This window comes from Micromys minutus, assembly GCF_963924665.1.
Source record: "Micromys minutus genome assembly, chromosome: 18".
NCBI classification, from domain to species: domain Eukaryota; kingdom Metazoa; phylum Chordata; class Mammalia; order Rodentia; family Muridae; genus Micromys; species Micromys minutus.
Window position 1 is genome coordinate 14,044,083 of NC_137953.1, and position 17,086 is coordinate 14,061,168.

At 45.8% G+C, this 17,086-nt stretch overlaps 1 protein-coding gene across 3 annotated transcripts in view; it reads right to left on the minus strand.

Annotated features, from left to right (window-relative positions):
- Nucleotides 1–17,086, minus strand: part of REEP1 (receptor accessory protein 1) — a 95,687-nt gene that overhangs the window by 16,456 nt on the left and 62,145 nt on the right. The window contains exons 5-6 of one of the 3 annotated variants that reach the window (XM_080932314.1): nt 13,681–13,794; nt 5,484–5,534 (exon numbers count right to left, since the gene is read on the minus strand). In XM_080932314.1, the coding sequence (XP_080788440.1) occupies nt 5,484–5,534; nt 13,681–13,794 (165 nt within the window). Of the gene's footprint in view, nt 1–5,384; nt 5,535–13,680; nt 13,795–17,086 lie in introns of all 3 variants that reach the window. The other 2 variants (XM_080932313.1, XM_080932315.1) reach the window with 2 other exon arrangements.

Here is a 17,086-nt window from a genome sequence, read left to right on the forward strand (position 1 = left end):
GTCGACATAACCACTTCACATGCTGAAGGAGCTGTGCAGTGAATCTCAGTGTGAACGTGTTCTTTTGTTTAGAAAGATCAATGTGTTACGTGGTCGGAAAAGCACATCTTCCCTCCCCCACCCCTGCCTGCAGCCATCACGCAGGGGTGAGGGTTTGGGGGGAGTCAGGAGCAACTCACAACAGATGGCTGTAGGCAGGGGTGGGGGAGTCAGTTATTTTTTATGATTGTGTGTGTGTGTGTGTGTGTGTGTGTGTGTGTGTGTGTGTGTGTGTTGCTGGACATGGATGCTGAAAACCAAACTCAGGTCCTCTGGAAGAGCAGAGAATTCTTTTAACCACTGTGTCATCTCTCCAGCCAGCTTTCCACAGGAACGAGGCCCCTGATAGGTTGTCCATGTTCCAGTAGATGGCCTACAGCCATCTATACAAACTGAGTGGGTTAGAAACAAAGAAAGAAAGAAAACAGTACATGAAGTTTGGAGAGACTTGTTACTGATTATAGTGCTGGGATCTGGAGCAAGCAGCTGCTAGGCAATGAACTTGGGTGTGCTCGGAATACAGGGGAACCAGCGAGAACCAGAGAATATGGGACATCAGGGTGGCAATGTGTCTTGTTTTCACAGTGAAGGGAAGAGTGGTGCCTTGTGGTCCAGGGACTGTGGATAACAAGGTGGGCAGACATGAAAGCCCCAGCCAATCAGCGCAGAAGGGATCGGGCAGCTGCAGCAGGGGCTGAACACACCAGAGGCTTTCTCCATCAGGATGGGGCTGGAGCCCGCCTTTTCACTTCATTCAATAATAAAATAATGAACCACATGGATAAGCAAAGCACAGCCGCTTGTTAAAATGGAAGGTCTGAGTGCAACAGGAAACAAAGGAAGGCAAGGACATAGAACAGTAACTGAGCAGGTTGTGTGCATGTATTTGGGGATGTCTATATACACATATGTGATAATAATTAAAGAAAAAAAAGGCCATACATTTAAAAGAGTAGGTTGGGTGCATGGGAGAGGCTGGAAGTAGAACAGGAAAGGAAAGAGACGATGGGGTTATATTATAATCTCAGAAATTACAACAATGACAGGAACAACAGGACCATAAACACAACAAAAAGAGTGAGCTGGGGAGGGGCAAGCAGAAGGGGCTAGCACAAGCTTAGCTGGTTCACTGAAAAGTAAAACAAGCTGATTATTAACCTACCAAAGATACAAAAACCATGTCTCAAGGAAACTAACAGCAGGGCAGGTGACTCACAACTGGAATCCCATGCAGCATGTGAGAGTTGAGGCAGGAAAACTGTCACAAGTTTGAGGCTATCCCAAGTAGCATAGTTCTAGGCTAACCTGGGCTACAGAGTGAACCTTATTCCTTCAAAGGTGACAACAAACATAAGCCACAACCAGAAAATGATTTAAATAACCATATAGAGATAGTTAGAACCATTAATCTATAAAAATGTAAAGTGTGCCGTCCTTAAGATACTCACTGGGTAGAGCGAACCGGAGTCAAGGATTTAAGAAGGCCAGCTAAGGGCCTGGAGAGATGGCTCAGTGGCTAAGAGAGCTCGCTGCTCTCCCAGAGGAGCTGAGTTCAGTTCCCAGCACTCATGTCTGGAGCCTCACAATTGTAATTCTACCTCCAGGAGGATTCAACATTTGTGGCCTCCAATACTCCCACACATACGTGCAACCCCCCAAACACCACATATGCACACGTGCACACATAATTAAACAAAATAGATCTTTAAAAGCAAATGGTTTTTATTTATTTATTTTTTTTAAGCCAACTAAATGCTGCTGCTGCTGCCTGCCGCATCTAAGCTGGTCATTGCAATCAGTGAAAGATGAGACAGTGTACTGCAAAAAGGACCGGTGGGGTTTCACGACCCCAAGCCCAAATAACGGGCCATCAACACCTTCCGAATCTCGTAAATGCTCTACCACAGTCCCGAGGGAAAGCAGCAGTCAGCAGCCCATTTGGCAAATGGCTCACTTTCGCTCAGAGAAGCCCAGCCAGGGTAGCTCCAATATCACCAGCATCAGGAAGAGTTCGAGTGTCAAGGGTTTGGAAAGAGGAGATAAAGATGGCTCCGTGCCAAGCTAGTCCTGTGCTAGGGAACCACAGAAACCTGAGCTCTGAGAACAAATCGGAACAGCTGGGGTTGCCTGAAACCAACTGGCCTCCCATTCGAAATCCCCTTAGCCTGGCTCGGGCTCTGTTCAACCTCATTCTTATTTACCAGGAGGCCTACTGTGGCTGTGCCTGGGGGAACCCCCATTTTGTTATTTGGAAAATCTTCAGGCTGCCACATTGGGTTCCTTACTTTGGGAAAATAAATTTGGCTTTGTATTTTTGAAAAAGTATAATAGCCTGGCAGTGGTGGTGCACGCCTTTAGTTCCAGCACTTAGGAGGCAGAAGCAGGTAGATCTCCGAGTTCAAGGCCAACCTGGTCTACAGGGCAAGTTCCAGGACAGCCAGGGCAGCACAGAGAAACTCTGTCTCAAAAAATAATGCCAGGCTAAAATATATTCAGTGGCCACAGTGGAAGACACTGAGAGCCAACCATTCAAATATCTTTCTAAGCCCCCCTGTCCCCCAGGATCTCACTATGTAGCCCTGGCTGGCCTGGAACTTTCTGTGTAGATCAGTCTGGCCTTGAACTCATAAAGGTCTATTTGTGTCTGTTTCCCAAGTGCTGGTATTAAAGGGATACCTCACCATACCCGGCTATTCTTTTTCTTTTAAATATATATACATATGGATTGGATGCAGGTGTACTGGGGTGTGTGTATATTTTTGTATGTGTAGGTCAGAGGACCTTAGCCTGTGCTTCTGTTCTATCTATCTATCTATCTATCTATCTATCTATCTATCTATCTATCTATCTATCCATCCATCCATCCATCCATCCATCCATCCACCCACCCACCCACCCACCCACCCATTCACCCACCCACCCATCCAGCCACCCACCCACCCAGCCAGCCAGTTATCTATCTACCTCTACATAGCTCTGAGTTTTCTGAAACTCAAAATGTAGACCAGGCTAGCCTTGAACAAGGTTGGCAGAGCTCCACCTGCCTCTGCCTCCCAAGTACTGGTATCAAAGGTGTGCACCACCATGCCAGATTCTGTGCTCCTTGTAATTTTGTGCACAAAGGTGTTTTTGTTTCTTCTTTTAAATCTCAGTCTAGTTGTGTTTTAAGTAACTGTGGTAAACATTTTAAGTGAAAGGCACCATATCCCCATTTCATTAGCAACGTCTCCTTTCTTAGTGGCACTTGAGATAATGAGTTCTGGACAATGAGAACTCACTGCCACATGCTCTCAATGGTGTCTGCCCTGTCCCCTGTTCTCCATGCTACTGCTTAACGCTGGATGTCGTCTTGCTGGCCTTCCCCTCCATGTAGCTTCCTTTCCTATTGCAGGCTCGCATCCAAGCACCTTTCTCCCTGACACACATTAAAAAAAGCAAATGGACACCCATCGTGTTGCTGAGGAAATGAGGCTACACCATTCCAATCCCATACAGCCAAGGGCCCAGACCTGTGGAGGGTTCTATTGAACATGGCTTGGGATGTGTCTACAAGTGTGGGGCACAGGGACAGGTGGCACGCCCATGAGGAAAGTATTCCAGAGTAGAGCCCCTTTTGGGGGAACGTGGGTGTGTAAATATGTAAACCAACTGGAAAGAAGGTTTTGTATTTTTGTGCTTTTTTTTTTTTTTTTTTTTTTTTGAGGTGGGGCTTCATTGCATACCTCAGGCTGACCTAGAACTCTCTATGTAGACCAGGTTAGCCTTGAACTCAAAGGTCTGCCTGCCTATGCTCCTCAAGTGCTGGGATTAAAGGCACATGCCACTGTACCTGTTTTGATTTTTTTTTTTTTAGAAAGTTTTATATATCCAAGACTAACCTGTAACTTGCTAAGTAGCCAAGGATAGACTAAGAACGTCTGATCTTCCTGCCTCCACCTCCAAAAACCACAAGACCACATTCAATTTATTTGGTGCTAGGGATTTGAACCCAAGGCTTTGAGGATGCTGGGTAAGCATCCTACTCAGTCACCCCCAAGCCCAAGAGAGGTACATTTGCTGGGCTTTTGCTGGGCAGGTTTTAGTACTTTCCCACCAATAAGCATTACTGCTTTATTCCACCCCAGACGGAATCTTTGCAGTTTTGATGGCTAAGAGGTAGCTAGGGTTCAGCTATTCACGGCCAATGCCCAAGACTGTATTTGCTCAATGAAAGCATGCCTCAAGGGACCTCACCCTCCTTTGTCCTTTTTGCATCTTGCACAGGAGGAAGTGCAACTGAATTTCCAGAGATAACCCTGTGAAAACTGGACTTCCGTGACCGTGACAAAGGTCTTCGAACCCAAAACAATTCGGGCAGTCTATGCTTTGTATTGGTTTAACATCGATTATTAATATTAATGAAATATTAATAACCATTATTAATATTTAGTTGTTTTACATGTATGAGTGTTTTGCTTGCACGTATGTACGTATGTGTACTATGTCCATGGCTGGTAGCTGTGGAGGTCAGAAGCAGGTATTGGATCCCCTGGAACTGGAGGCACAGATGTTTGTATGCCACCATAAAGATGCTAGTAACCGACCTTGGCTCTCAACCACTGAGCCATCTCTCTAGCTCCTAGTTTTGACTTTGGAGACAGAGTCTCATATAGTCCAGGCTAGCCTCTAGCTCAATATATAGTCAAGGTAACCCTGAGTTAGGTACCCCTTCCTAAGGGCAGGATTACAGTTGTGCACCACCAAGGCCCATGGATATGCATATTTACCTGAGATTAAAATAGAACTGAGAGGTGAGACAGATAATCCCGGAAGTGGGACAATTTAAGGCTCTGTGCAGGTCTTAGAGGGAACCACCAAGTCACAGGAGTGTGAAGTTTAGCTCTTCTCCCTCCCCCAAGTACCCAGTGCCCGCTGTGGATGGCAGGTTTTAGTGAGTCAGGAAATTGACAACAAGCCACAGGCATAACCACATTTCCCAGAAGAGTTAGTGCTTCCTGCTACACCTCCCATCACACCCAGCCCACTGACAGACTCCCCAACTGAAGGGCCAAGCAGCCCCAGCTCAGCATGCCACACGGAGATCAGGCTTTATTCAGGACAAAAGGACTGGATTAACAAAACAGAAAGAGTCTGAGGATTTTTACCGTGAGATTGTCAGTACAAATTCAGTTCATTCTCCCAGGCATCCAACAAAGGGAGTGGGGGCTGAGGAAGTTAGTCACGTGTTAGATGCTGCCAGGCGGGCACTCAAAAAGGCTCTGGTATGATGACAAAGTGCAGCCAGCCTGCGTGTCTGGCATGGAGTCACACATCACACACAGGTGTCGGGGCAGCAAGACACCTGCCTCTGATCCAGACCAGAGGCTGGTGGGCAGAGACGGCTGGGGGGCCTCTCTACCTGACTGGATCGGTTTGGAGTTAGTCACACCTCTCAACGGGGTTACCTGCCCTTCTCTGAGGTCCAAGGAGGAGACAAAATGAAAGATTCGAGCCACCTGATAAAGGGTAAAAGGAGGACAAAAAAAAAAAAAAAAAGCCATGGGCACAGGCCCTAAGATACTGAAGAGAGTTACGTGGTCCCCATTTCGCTCGCTCACTTGCTCAGCCCACACATTTCTCTGTTCACACAAACAAACGCTGATGGGATGCTGACAAAGCTCCAGGAAGTGCTGAAGAGGATTAAACACCAGTATGAAGCATCTCCTGCTTCCAAGAACCTCAGTGGGACCAGGGCATCAGGACAGAAATTCGTACAAGAGGACAAATGATCAAAATATGCACCGTTCTGGGTTCCAAGAACAGCATGGCTGGCCAGAGTCCCAGTGGAGGCTCGAACACGAGCTCACAGTTGTGCAAAGTCACGGCCGAGGCGCCAGAAGTGAAGGGTAGGGGACGGAGCTCAGTTCTCTACTGAAGGTTTTGGAGAAGTGAGTGAAAAGGAAAGGAAAGGATGTTAGGACATCCTAGAAACAGTCGTGACTTATGCTGAAAACTAGCCCTAATATCCCAATGTCTTTCCCGTATTTTCGCTTTGTAGCGGGGGACAGGAATGTCTGGGACAATGGTCTGTTTCCTGACCTTCATTTTGGGAAGTGCTCTTAATGAGAAATAACAAGCAGAATCAAACTGTCTGGTGAATCATCTGGATCAAGCATCTCCAGGAAACTGGGGTTCAGGACCTTCTGAACACCGAGCTGCCAAGATAGTTGTCTCAGATTGAAGCCCTGCCTACCTCATGTGGTCTTCAGAGACATCTCTTCAGCCTTTTCCACATTTCTGAACTCTCGGGCACCCAGGTAATACATCATTTCTGATGTTTACCCCATTTTCACTTCCTTCTCCAGCACTAACCTTCCAGCATCCCTTCCTTCTTTCCCCTCCTCTGCTCTCCTAACATGGGCGGTTGCAGTAGCTATGCATGTGGCTGTTTCTTTTCCCTGTTTGAGGTCTGTGCAGCCCAACTCTGGTTCCAGTCTTCTGGTTTCATCTTTATCTTTCCATCCTTTCAGGCATTACACCTATAAAACCTTATAATCCTAGAAACAGCCTGCTATCTGTTGCCAAAACTTGACTGCCCCTTGTGGTCACTGATCACAATTGCAGGCAAAGCTGTTGGTTTCAGCAGCAAGTCAACAGAGAGGTAGTTTGTGGTGTGAAAAGCAGGTTGGCACAAGGAAGCGGATGGGGAAACAGGAGCTGCTGCACGGGTGCTGCTATAGGCAAGAGCTTCCAGCTCTGCTCCCCTGAGAGCCTCATTAACACAGCTCCAAAGGACTTGGGGAAAGAGAGAAGTATCCCATCAAAGCTGGAGTAACTACAGGTAAAAATAAAAACAAGACCAAGGAACACCTAAGAATGTTCATAGAGGGCTTGAGGCAGCTGCCCGGTAGAAGTCCCCTCCATGATGCCAGCCAATGGCTAACTAAGAAACTCGATGCCAGGGCTTCTTAATTTCAATTAATGTATACGACTTATGTGATGAGTGGCCATTCTGTTAGACAGAATAGGGTTGGTGGAATAAGGAAGGGTATATATTTCACATTATCTAAGTTTTTTTTTTTTTGGTTCATTTTATTCAATACAGGTCTCTATGTATCACTGGATGTCCTGGAACTTGCTATGTAGACCAGGGTAGGATTGAACTCACAGAGATCCACCCATCTCTGCATCCCAAACACTAGGATTAAAGTTGTGTTCCACTGAGACCAGCACAGCAATTAGCGTCAATGAGCAAATAACACAAGTAAAAACACTGTAAAACTAAGCATTTCAGGTTACTTAAGTCTTTTTGGAGATTTTATTTTGTTTTAACGTATGAGTGTCTGAACGGCTGCCTGTCTATCATGCCTGTGTGAAGCCTGAAGAGCCAGAAGAGGACATCAATCTCCTGCGAGTTACGGATGGTTGTGAGCTGCTACATGGGTGCTGGGAATTGAACCTGGGTCCTCTGGAAGAGCAGCCAGTGCTCTGAACAGCTGAGCCATCCCTCCTTCCTGTTCTTGTTATCCTCTAATGCAGAGATGAGAAGAAAGAAGGCCCAAGTAACTTAGCTCGAGGCACTAGTAACCTAGGGGCAGAAGAGAAGCTCAGCGGTTAAGTAGCACACACTACTCTTGCAGTGGATCGAGATCCAGTCCCCAGCTCTCACATCAGATGACTCAGAACCTCCTGTAACTCCAGCTCCAGGGGACCCTACACCTCTGGCCTTCCTGGGCAATAGCATTCATGTGCAAGTACCCACGCATGACACATAACTTAAAATAAAGCATGTTTTTAAGTAAAGCGGCTGATGACCTAATAAGGAACATGGGGTTCTTATGGAAAGGCACACGTAATAAGCACACGGGTGCAAATGTCCATGTCCCTCCTCCCAAACCACCTGGAGAATCTCTAATTTACAAAGTGAAAATCTTACTTGTAGCATCTCTTCAAACCTTATCAATAGGTTTGGTACAATTAGGTCTGTGCCCAGGGCAAATCTTCAGGGGAACTAAAACAACAGTCTGCCCCTCCCTCCCTCCCTCTCGCCCTTCCTTCCCTTTTTAAAAAATATTTAACTAGTTATTTAGTGTATATGAGTACACTGTAGCTGTCTTCAGACACATCAGAAGAAGGTGTTGGATCCCATTACAGATGGTTGTGAGCCACTATGTGGTTGCCGGGAATTGAACTCAGGACCTCTAGAAGAGCAGTCAGTCATCTCTCCAACCCCTCCCCCCCTTTCTTTCTTTTTCTTGACAAGGTTTCTCCTTGTAGCCTTGTACTGGGACTCACTCTGTAGTCCAGGTTAACCTTGAACTCAGGGATCCACCTGCCTCTGCCTTCTGAGTGCTGGGATTAAAGGTATTTACTTTCCAAGTTAAGCAATTAATTAAAAGTTGTCTTAGCAAGCCTAAGAATGGACTTCGTGTAGGAGCCAGTGAGGTGGCAGGGGCCATGTGGTTGCAGAACTTTTGCTCAGTTCCTTCTCACTAGGGTTCCCTTAAGTGTGAGGATAGGCTCTTCTGGACAAATGAATTTCAAGAGTATTGTTTTTGAAAAAGAGAAGTTATCAATTCTAGTCTTTAAAAGAGTTTGGACTTGTAGATTGTCCTGAATCTGTTTGTATTTTAATGCTAATTCCACTTCCCCATAAAGTGCTGTCTAGTCACATACTCATGAGGTGACTTCATCTGAACCTTCCCATTTTAATTAGTAAAACAAAAGAGAGCAAGTGGGCGGGGTAAAGGAGGTGGAGAGAAAGAGGGTTGGAGGTCAGAGAGGACCGAGAAAAGTTCCAAGATGGATCTCCAGAAGGATGAGTTAGATTCAGGTGGGCTTAATTGGCGTTAAGTAATTATGAACATTTTAATGATTGTATGGGTCTTATATCTCTTATAAAAGGGCAGTTTGTATCTTTGTCTATTTGATGAAATTTTATTGTATAGAGGGTTTGTGGATTGAGAGTCTGATATATAAACTTGTATGAAAAGCTATCGGGCAATAGAGTTGTGTTTGTGTTGAGTTTTGGGGTAAAGAACACCCAGGGACGGAGGCAGTAACGGGGAGTAAAACCGCCAAGGGAAGGGAGTCGCGCAGATTAAGTGAGATCGTGGGGGCAGCTCGGATCGAGCGACAGAGATGCACACGGCTCCATATTAGAAGCGGGCCGGCGGAGTGAGACCGAAGGGCCGTTAAAGAGATAAGATAATTTTATTTTTTTAATATTTAATATTTACAGGAGGACTGTGTTCCTCCTGAGAGGAATCATGAAGTCAGCAAAACCAGCAGGATACTTTCATAGATGAGGCATCATTTTCTGGGGACAGAGGTAGAGGCCTTGGAGAAAATGGTTTGGGCAGGGGTAAACTGCCCTGGGGAGAAAGTTCCCATGGCTGATTTTTTTTTTAGTTTTTCTAATTTTAAGATAAAAAAATAATAGCACTAACAAGAAATTATGTTTTCATAAATGACATAGTTTAGAAGTTCAAGACTTTTTTTACATTTATTTTGTATGTACATGTGTGTATATGTGTATGCACATGCATGCTCATGCAGAGGTCAACTTTTTAAAAATTTATTTATTAATATGTTTTATGTATATGAGTGCTCTGTCTTTAGGCACACCAGGAAAGAAAATCAGAGCTCATTAGAGATGGTTGTGAGCCACTACGTGTTTGCTGGGCATTGAATGCAGCACCTCTGGAAGAATAGTCAAGTGCAAGTGCTCTTAACTACTGAGCCACCTCTCCAGACAACTTTCAACAGCTTGTTCTTTCTTTTTACTAGGTGGGTTCTGGGATCAAACTCGTCATAAGCTCAGTAGCAAAAGCCTGGACCCACTGAGCCATCTTACTGGACTGAGCTTATAAAGATTTCCATACTTCATGAAGATAAAAATATCCTCCACCATGTGTATTTTATTAGGGAAGATGCTCACAGTTCAATATTATTTTTATTTAAAATTTTTTATTTGTATGGATGATTTGCCTACATGTATGTCTGTGTACCATGAGTGTGCAGGGCCCTTGAGGCCAGAAGAGGGTGTTGGGTCCCTTGGCACTGGAGTAATGGACAGTTGTAAGCTGATGTATGCAGCTGGGAACTGGATCTGGGTCCTCTGGAAGAGATGCTCTTAACCACTGAGCCATAATGTGGTCAAAGGCCTCTCATTCTTCCATTGATAGCTCTGTAGGATCCACCGACCCATGCAAAGATGGACAAAAGAGCTCTAGAAGGAGAGAGGACCGGCTCCCTGGTCACACAACCTGGTAGAAGAATTCGAAGTCCCACTGTGGCAAAAACTCATTCTATAGAATGATGACTTGGTCCACATACAGGGCCTCTACACAAACACACACACACACACACACCACAAACAAACATGCACACACACGCAAATGCATACAAACAGCTCTTCTTATATTTGCATCATAGGAAAAATACAGGAATAAGCTGTTTTAACCTCAGTCACCCACAGTTTCTACTCTGGATGAGACTTCAGGCAGTGACCTATCCAAAGGTGCATGTTTAAAGTCATCTGGGGAACCTATTAAGGATAGAGATCCACAGGTCCACTCCCCTGCCTGAGGTTCTGATTCAGCAGTGTTAAAACTCAAAGCCTCCAAGGTGGTTCTGGCCTGAAAGCCCGATTTGGACCCACTGGTGAGTCAGCCTCTGACACTGTTGGGTGCTGTCTATGGTTGCTATGGAAACCATGCTGCAGACTTGGGCCTGACTGGATTTTTTGGGTTTTTTTTTTTCTTCTTTTTTCTTTTTTTTAAAGCACACATTGTTTCAAAAAATAGAGGACATTATTTTTGGAGGCGAAGATGTGTTCTTTCTTCCTAGAGATTTATATTTAGTAAAAAAATAAAGCAAGAGTCCCACAAAACAGGAAAAATTTCTCATTTAAAAGCATTAGACAGAAAGTGAAAGTCCTTTCCCACATAAGCCTAAAGGAACTGACAAGAAACTATTTCCCGAGGCAAGTTCCAGACCATCTGAAACATCCTTTGTTTGTTTGAGGTTTTTTGTTTGTTTGTTTGTTTTGTTTTTAAGCTGAGGTGAGATTGCCTTGCTGGAGGAGTCTTGGATCATGGGCCTTCTTGGTAGTGGAGCGAGGGGGTGAGTAGCCAGGGTGACATCCAGGCTCTGAAGGCTTTGACTTGAGGCTGACCTGGAAGAGGGTGAGCCTCTGGATGTTCCTGATGTCTCAGGGCTGGGGGCTGGGCGGCCTGCGCTGACAAACTCCTGCACTTTGACTGCAGGGGGACTAAGTAGTGGCCTGAGCATTAGCCCAAGGCAGAGAAGATGCATAGAGCGAGGGACCAGGAGACAGATCTGTCACTTGGTCGCAGGGTTGGCTCGATGACTTTAGGGCTTGGCGGACTGTTCTCTTTCCTTTTCATTGAAAAAGTTGGACCCGAGAGGCCTGCGTCACATATGGAAGGTTCACTGGGATTCCCTGCTATTTGTAATCCCAGTAGATGTCAAGTTCCCAGGCAGAGTTTCCCTATCTGGATCTGACAGCTCCTATTACACCAAGGAAGTCACCCAGCTCCGTGTGTGCGTGTGACGGAAGGGGCTGGGCCTTGACGTAATGAGAATCCTCCCATTTCTCCTCTCTTCCCCCCCCCCCCAGCCACTGTAGCACTTCCGACAAAAGGGACTTTTCTTTAAAAAAGAAAAAAAATGTTACTGTTTGAGATAGGTTCTCACTATATACCCGATTGGCCTGGAACTCACAGTGATCCACCTGCCTCTGCCTGGGATTAAAGGCACCAGTACTTTTGAAACAAGCACTCAGCTTGTCTGCTCTCTCCAGCAAACGCTCCCATCATGCCTTTCTTTACTTCCTGGCATAGGGATCCCATTTTGGCCCTTGCTGGTCCTCAGAGCTCTGTGTCCGCCACCTACTCACAACATGGGCGCACCAATGGCCGAATCCATCAGCCTCCCCCACACCCACCCATGGCTCTACCACATCTGACCCCAATCCCTGGCATGACCCTTCAGGACTTATCACCCCTCCTTCGCTCTGCAGGCTCACCTCTCGGCCGGTGGGTTTTCCAAACAGTGGTGTGACTGCAGGCTGGAGACCTCCCAGGGAAGGGGGCACTAGGGAGGTCTGATGAGTTTACTCTAAGAGAAGATGTCTGACCACATCAGTTGTTCGAGGTCTGAGGGCATAGCAGTCTGCACAGTGATAAAGTCTCATGTGAGAAGAAACTAGGAAGGGATATAAGAGAACTTCCCTGGACCCCAGAGGCAAGATGAAAACGAGGAAGAAGTAATGACTACATCACAGTTGTCCACAGGTCCTGTTTGTTTTGAGCCTTCTCCACTTTATTATGCTTGCTACATACATACATACATACACTACCACAACCACCACCACCACCATCATCATCATCATCATCACCACCACCATTACCACCATCACCACCATCATCACCATCATCATCATCACCACCACCACCATCACCACCATCATCATCATCATCATCACCACCACCATCATCATCATCACCATCACCATAATCACCATCACCACCATCACCACCATCACCATCGTCATCATCACCACCACCATCACCATCATCACCATCACCACCATCACCATCATCACCACCACCACCACCATCATTATCATCACCACCACCACCACCATCACCACTACCACTATCACCATCATCACCATCATCACCACCACCATCATCATCACCATCACCATCACCATCATCACCATCACCACCACCACCACCACCACCATCACTATCATCACCACCACCACCACCACCATCATCATCATCACCATCATCATGCTCTACATGGTAACCATTCCACTCACTCTAAGACCCTGCATCCCTTCTCAGGATGTGATGGGCATGTGCACATGGACGAATCTCTCTACCTGCCCACTTTGGGTTTAGATGATTCCACCAGTGCACCCTGGAGAACAGAATAAAGATGTCTCTCCCTCCCCCTTTCCCATTTTTCTTCTCTCATACCTCGGTTGCAGGTAGATGAATGTTACTTTTAATTATGTGCATGTCTGTGTGGGGATCTTTGTACCCACTGAGGTCCAAATAAGGACCCCATCTTCAAATCCCCTCTTGGAGTTGAAGATACAGGCAGTCATGAGTCACCTGACTGTGGTGGGGCCAAACCTGAGTCCTCTGCAAGAGCGACATGTATCCTAACTGCTGAGCCATCTCTCCAGCCCAGGGTCAAGGTTTTTAATCTATGATCCTCAAGGAGTTTCACGGGCTCTGGGAAAGTCCCGCTATCACACATATGTGTGTGTGTATGTACACTTGCATATATGAAGGAGACGAGGACTCTCCTGCTATCACACATATGTATGTGTGTATGTACACCTGCATATATGAAGGAGACGAGGACTCTCCTGCTATCACACATATGTATGTGTGTATGTACACCTGCATATATGAAGGAGACGAGGACTCTCCGGGAGAGATAAGGATGCTCTGGAGGCGAACGTCACCATCTTTCCCCACCATACCTGTAAAAAGATTCTAGGTTGGCAATTAGCCTTTATCCTGTCCTGTGCAATCTACATAGGTGACAGCCAGCGGCAACGACGGGGACTGAGCTGTCCATCAGCCATGGTAGTCAGGACCCAACATGGTACTGTACCTTGGAGGCAGCCATCACAGCTGCGGTGGCCGCCACATTCAAGCCCCGCTTCCCAAAGTGCACAAGGGCATCATAACTTCGGTCTTTTGCTTGGACCAGGCAGTCGTCAATTTCCTGTCAAAGAAGCAGAGGCACACTGAGCTGGCAAGTTTAAATACGCCTCTTCTCATCCTCTCTTCCCAAGCGCTAGGCTTGGCAGCTTTTCTGATGGCTGGTTCTCATTGGCTTGAAACATCACAGACATTTCCAATAGATGTTTAAACTCTGACCTCAGCTAATCGGTGGCATTTATTTTGTTTGGTTTTGTTCTGTGTTTAATTGTATGTGTGATGGTGTTTTGCCTACTTTTTAGAACATGCACCATGTGCCTGTATATGTCAAAGAGGGCGTAAGATTCCCTAGAACTAGTTACAGATGGTTCTGAGCCACCTCTGAGTGCTAGAAACAGAACCCAGGTCCTCTGGAAGAGCAGCCAGTGATCTTAACTGCTGAGCCATCTTGTTGTGGGTTATCCTGATGCTGTTTGTATTCTGATGTTAACCCTACAGGTGATCTCATGTGAACCTTCTCCCCAATTTAACTGGTCAATAAAGGCTCGAGCTGATGATGGGGCAGTGGAGGGGCCTAGGTTATCTGCCTCCAAGGTGGGACGGGAGGTCTTTGAGAGTGGGGCAGGTCTTAGAGAGGAGAAGAAGATGAGAAGGAAAGGAGAGAGGATGAAGGAAGCCATGACAGAGCAGAACCACGAAGCTGGGAGAAACCATAAGTAGCAAGGGGTCTTATAGCCAGGAAATAAGTTAGTATAGTGTTATATCTGCCCAATGTAGGCTCATAGCTTAATTATAATAACTGGGTTGCATGGTTTTTATCTGGGCTTATTGGGGTTGGAAATTCCAGCAACACATCTCTCCAGACCCTCTTAACAGTTTTCTCTTCTAGAAACGGACAGTAATAATGGCGCTTCAATTGTGGCATATGGCATGGGTTAACAAGGTGAGCACCTTGGCTACCACACAGGACGGCCCCTACCATCTTCAAGACGGGCAATGGAACCCTTGCAATCCTCTCGTTCCGTTATCGGAGACACTGCCCCACGTGTGCAGTGATAGAGGAACTGGGCACAGAAAGAAACAGGCATCATTTTGGTGGAGGAGAAACAGGATTTTAACAGACGCTGAAATAAAATAAGCTCTTCCAGTGCCACACAGCAAGGGAAAGGCAAGGTGGAAAACACCAAAGCCAAATGCAATACTGACAATTTAGCTTGGTTCTGGACCAACTCTACTGTACTCTGTTTCTTTCTTTCCTCCTTTTTTTTAAAAAGAATTCTTTGTTTATTTTATGTCTATGAATACATTGTTGCTATTTTCAGGCACACCAGAAGAGGGCATCAAATCTTATTACAGATGGTTGTGAGCCACCATGTGATTGCTGGGAATTGAACTCAGGACCTCTGGAAGAGCAGTCAGTGCTCTTAACCACTGAGCCATCTCTCCAGCCCCCTGTTTATTTCTTTGTTTTTCACCTTTCATTGTTCTAAGAAGGTGTGTATATGGTAAACACCGTGGTTCATTTTACAGTTCAGTAAGATATGTGGCCTCAGTCTTGTTTGAAGTTCTGCTCCACAGTGAGTTTCCTTTGCTTTGAGGTTGGGGGACAGGGAGGTAGAGGGGGGCTTCAGGCAGCCTCCCCAGGAGGGCCCAGGCAAACTAAGGGAGTCATTCTTGGCAGATCTTAAGAGACACCACTTTCCCTCCAATGGACAGGATACAGCTCCAAGGAAGACAACATTTGGGGAGAAGGAGACAGGAGGGGGATTTGGTAACCAAGTAAAAAGGAATCTAGATCTCTAACCTACCTTTCTGAGACGGGAGGGGCTGTTTAGGGTGGGCCACAGTTGCCCAACTGCTCTCTTCCCCAGAGCCTTCCCATAAAGGAAGTCCAGAGCACTGAACTTCAGAAAGTGCAGACATTAGTGTGTCTGGCGGGAGCTGACTGCAGGACTCTTGTTTGTTCACTTCTCAGTGCTGTGAGAGAATCCTGACAAACTCCAGGAAGGAGGGTCCCCCCCCCCCCACTTGGTGGTTTGAGATGGTATTGTATGGTGGACAAGATACAGTGGTGAGAGCTACTCAATGTCATAGTAGCAGGAACATATGGCCGCTGTTTCTTACATGGCACAAACAGAAAACAGAGGTCCCAGTGTACTAGGATCAGGACCGATATAAACTTGAATTCCTGCCCCACAACCCACATTCGCCCCTTAGGCACCATGTCCAAAAGATTTTACAGCCTTCCAATGCAGCACCACAAACTCTTCAAACCCAAGAGACTAGGGGAGTTCATATTCAAAATGTAACAGGTACCTATTTTATTTTAAAGAATTCTACACAACTAGATTAGAAAATGTGTAATTAATGAATCATTTAGCCCAGTAATCCCACTCTCGGGAATTCAGTAAGACAAAAGAAGGACCTGAATGAACCCTATATGTGGTAGTGCTCAGTGCAGAATTACCTATAACAAGAACATTGGAACAATCTCAGTATTTAATAGAAAAAAACAGCTCTGTCACCGAGGGTCACTAGACCATGCAGATATGAATTACAGGCAATGTTTATGATCTCAAAATACAAATAACTCTTTGCTAGGAGATTCATTTATGTAGAGTGTGTGTGCTCTGTGCACGTGTCTGTGCTGGGTGTGTGCACTTGTGAATGCACATTTGGGTGTCTCCCTCTATTATACTATTTAAATAGTTTAAGTTTACAGTTACCTAGTGGTGTGTGTGTGTGTCTGTGTGTGTGTAAGGGTTGGGTGTACAGGCAACAGTGCATGAATACCACCTACAAGAGTTGGTTCTCTTTCTCTCCCATCTGGGTTCATCTGTCAGTTTTAATAGTCTTTTTGTGGAATGCTTGGGTTTTTCTACATACAGAACCAGATCACTGGTAAACAGGAGTGGTTTGACTTTCTCTTCTCCTGTGGTACGCACGGCTGTTACTTAGCTTGCCTGACTGCTACGGAGAGACTTTCCAATGCTATGCTGAATAAGAGTAGTGAAGGAGACACGCCGGTCTTATCCGAGACATAAAAGCAAAGCTGACAACTTCTCCCAGTCAGCAATGGCTTGTCACATGTTTTTTTTTTTTTTTTTTTTTTTTTTTTTTTTAATGTTGATGTGTGCTCCTTGAACTTTGTCCTGAATGTTGAATTCTTTTTAAAAGTATTTCATTTTTTAGATTTATTTATTTCCTTTTCATGCGTCTGGGTGTTTTGCCTGCATGTATGTATAAACACTATGCATGTGTGTGGTGCCTGCAGAGGTCAGATGAGGTTGCAGGATTCCCTGGGGCGGGAACTGCGGATGATTGGAGGCTTGAGCGACAGGAAGAGCCCAAGTCCT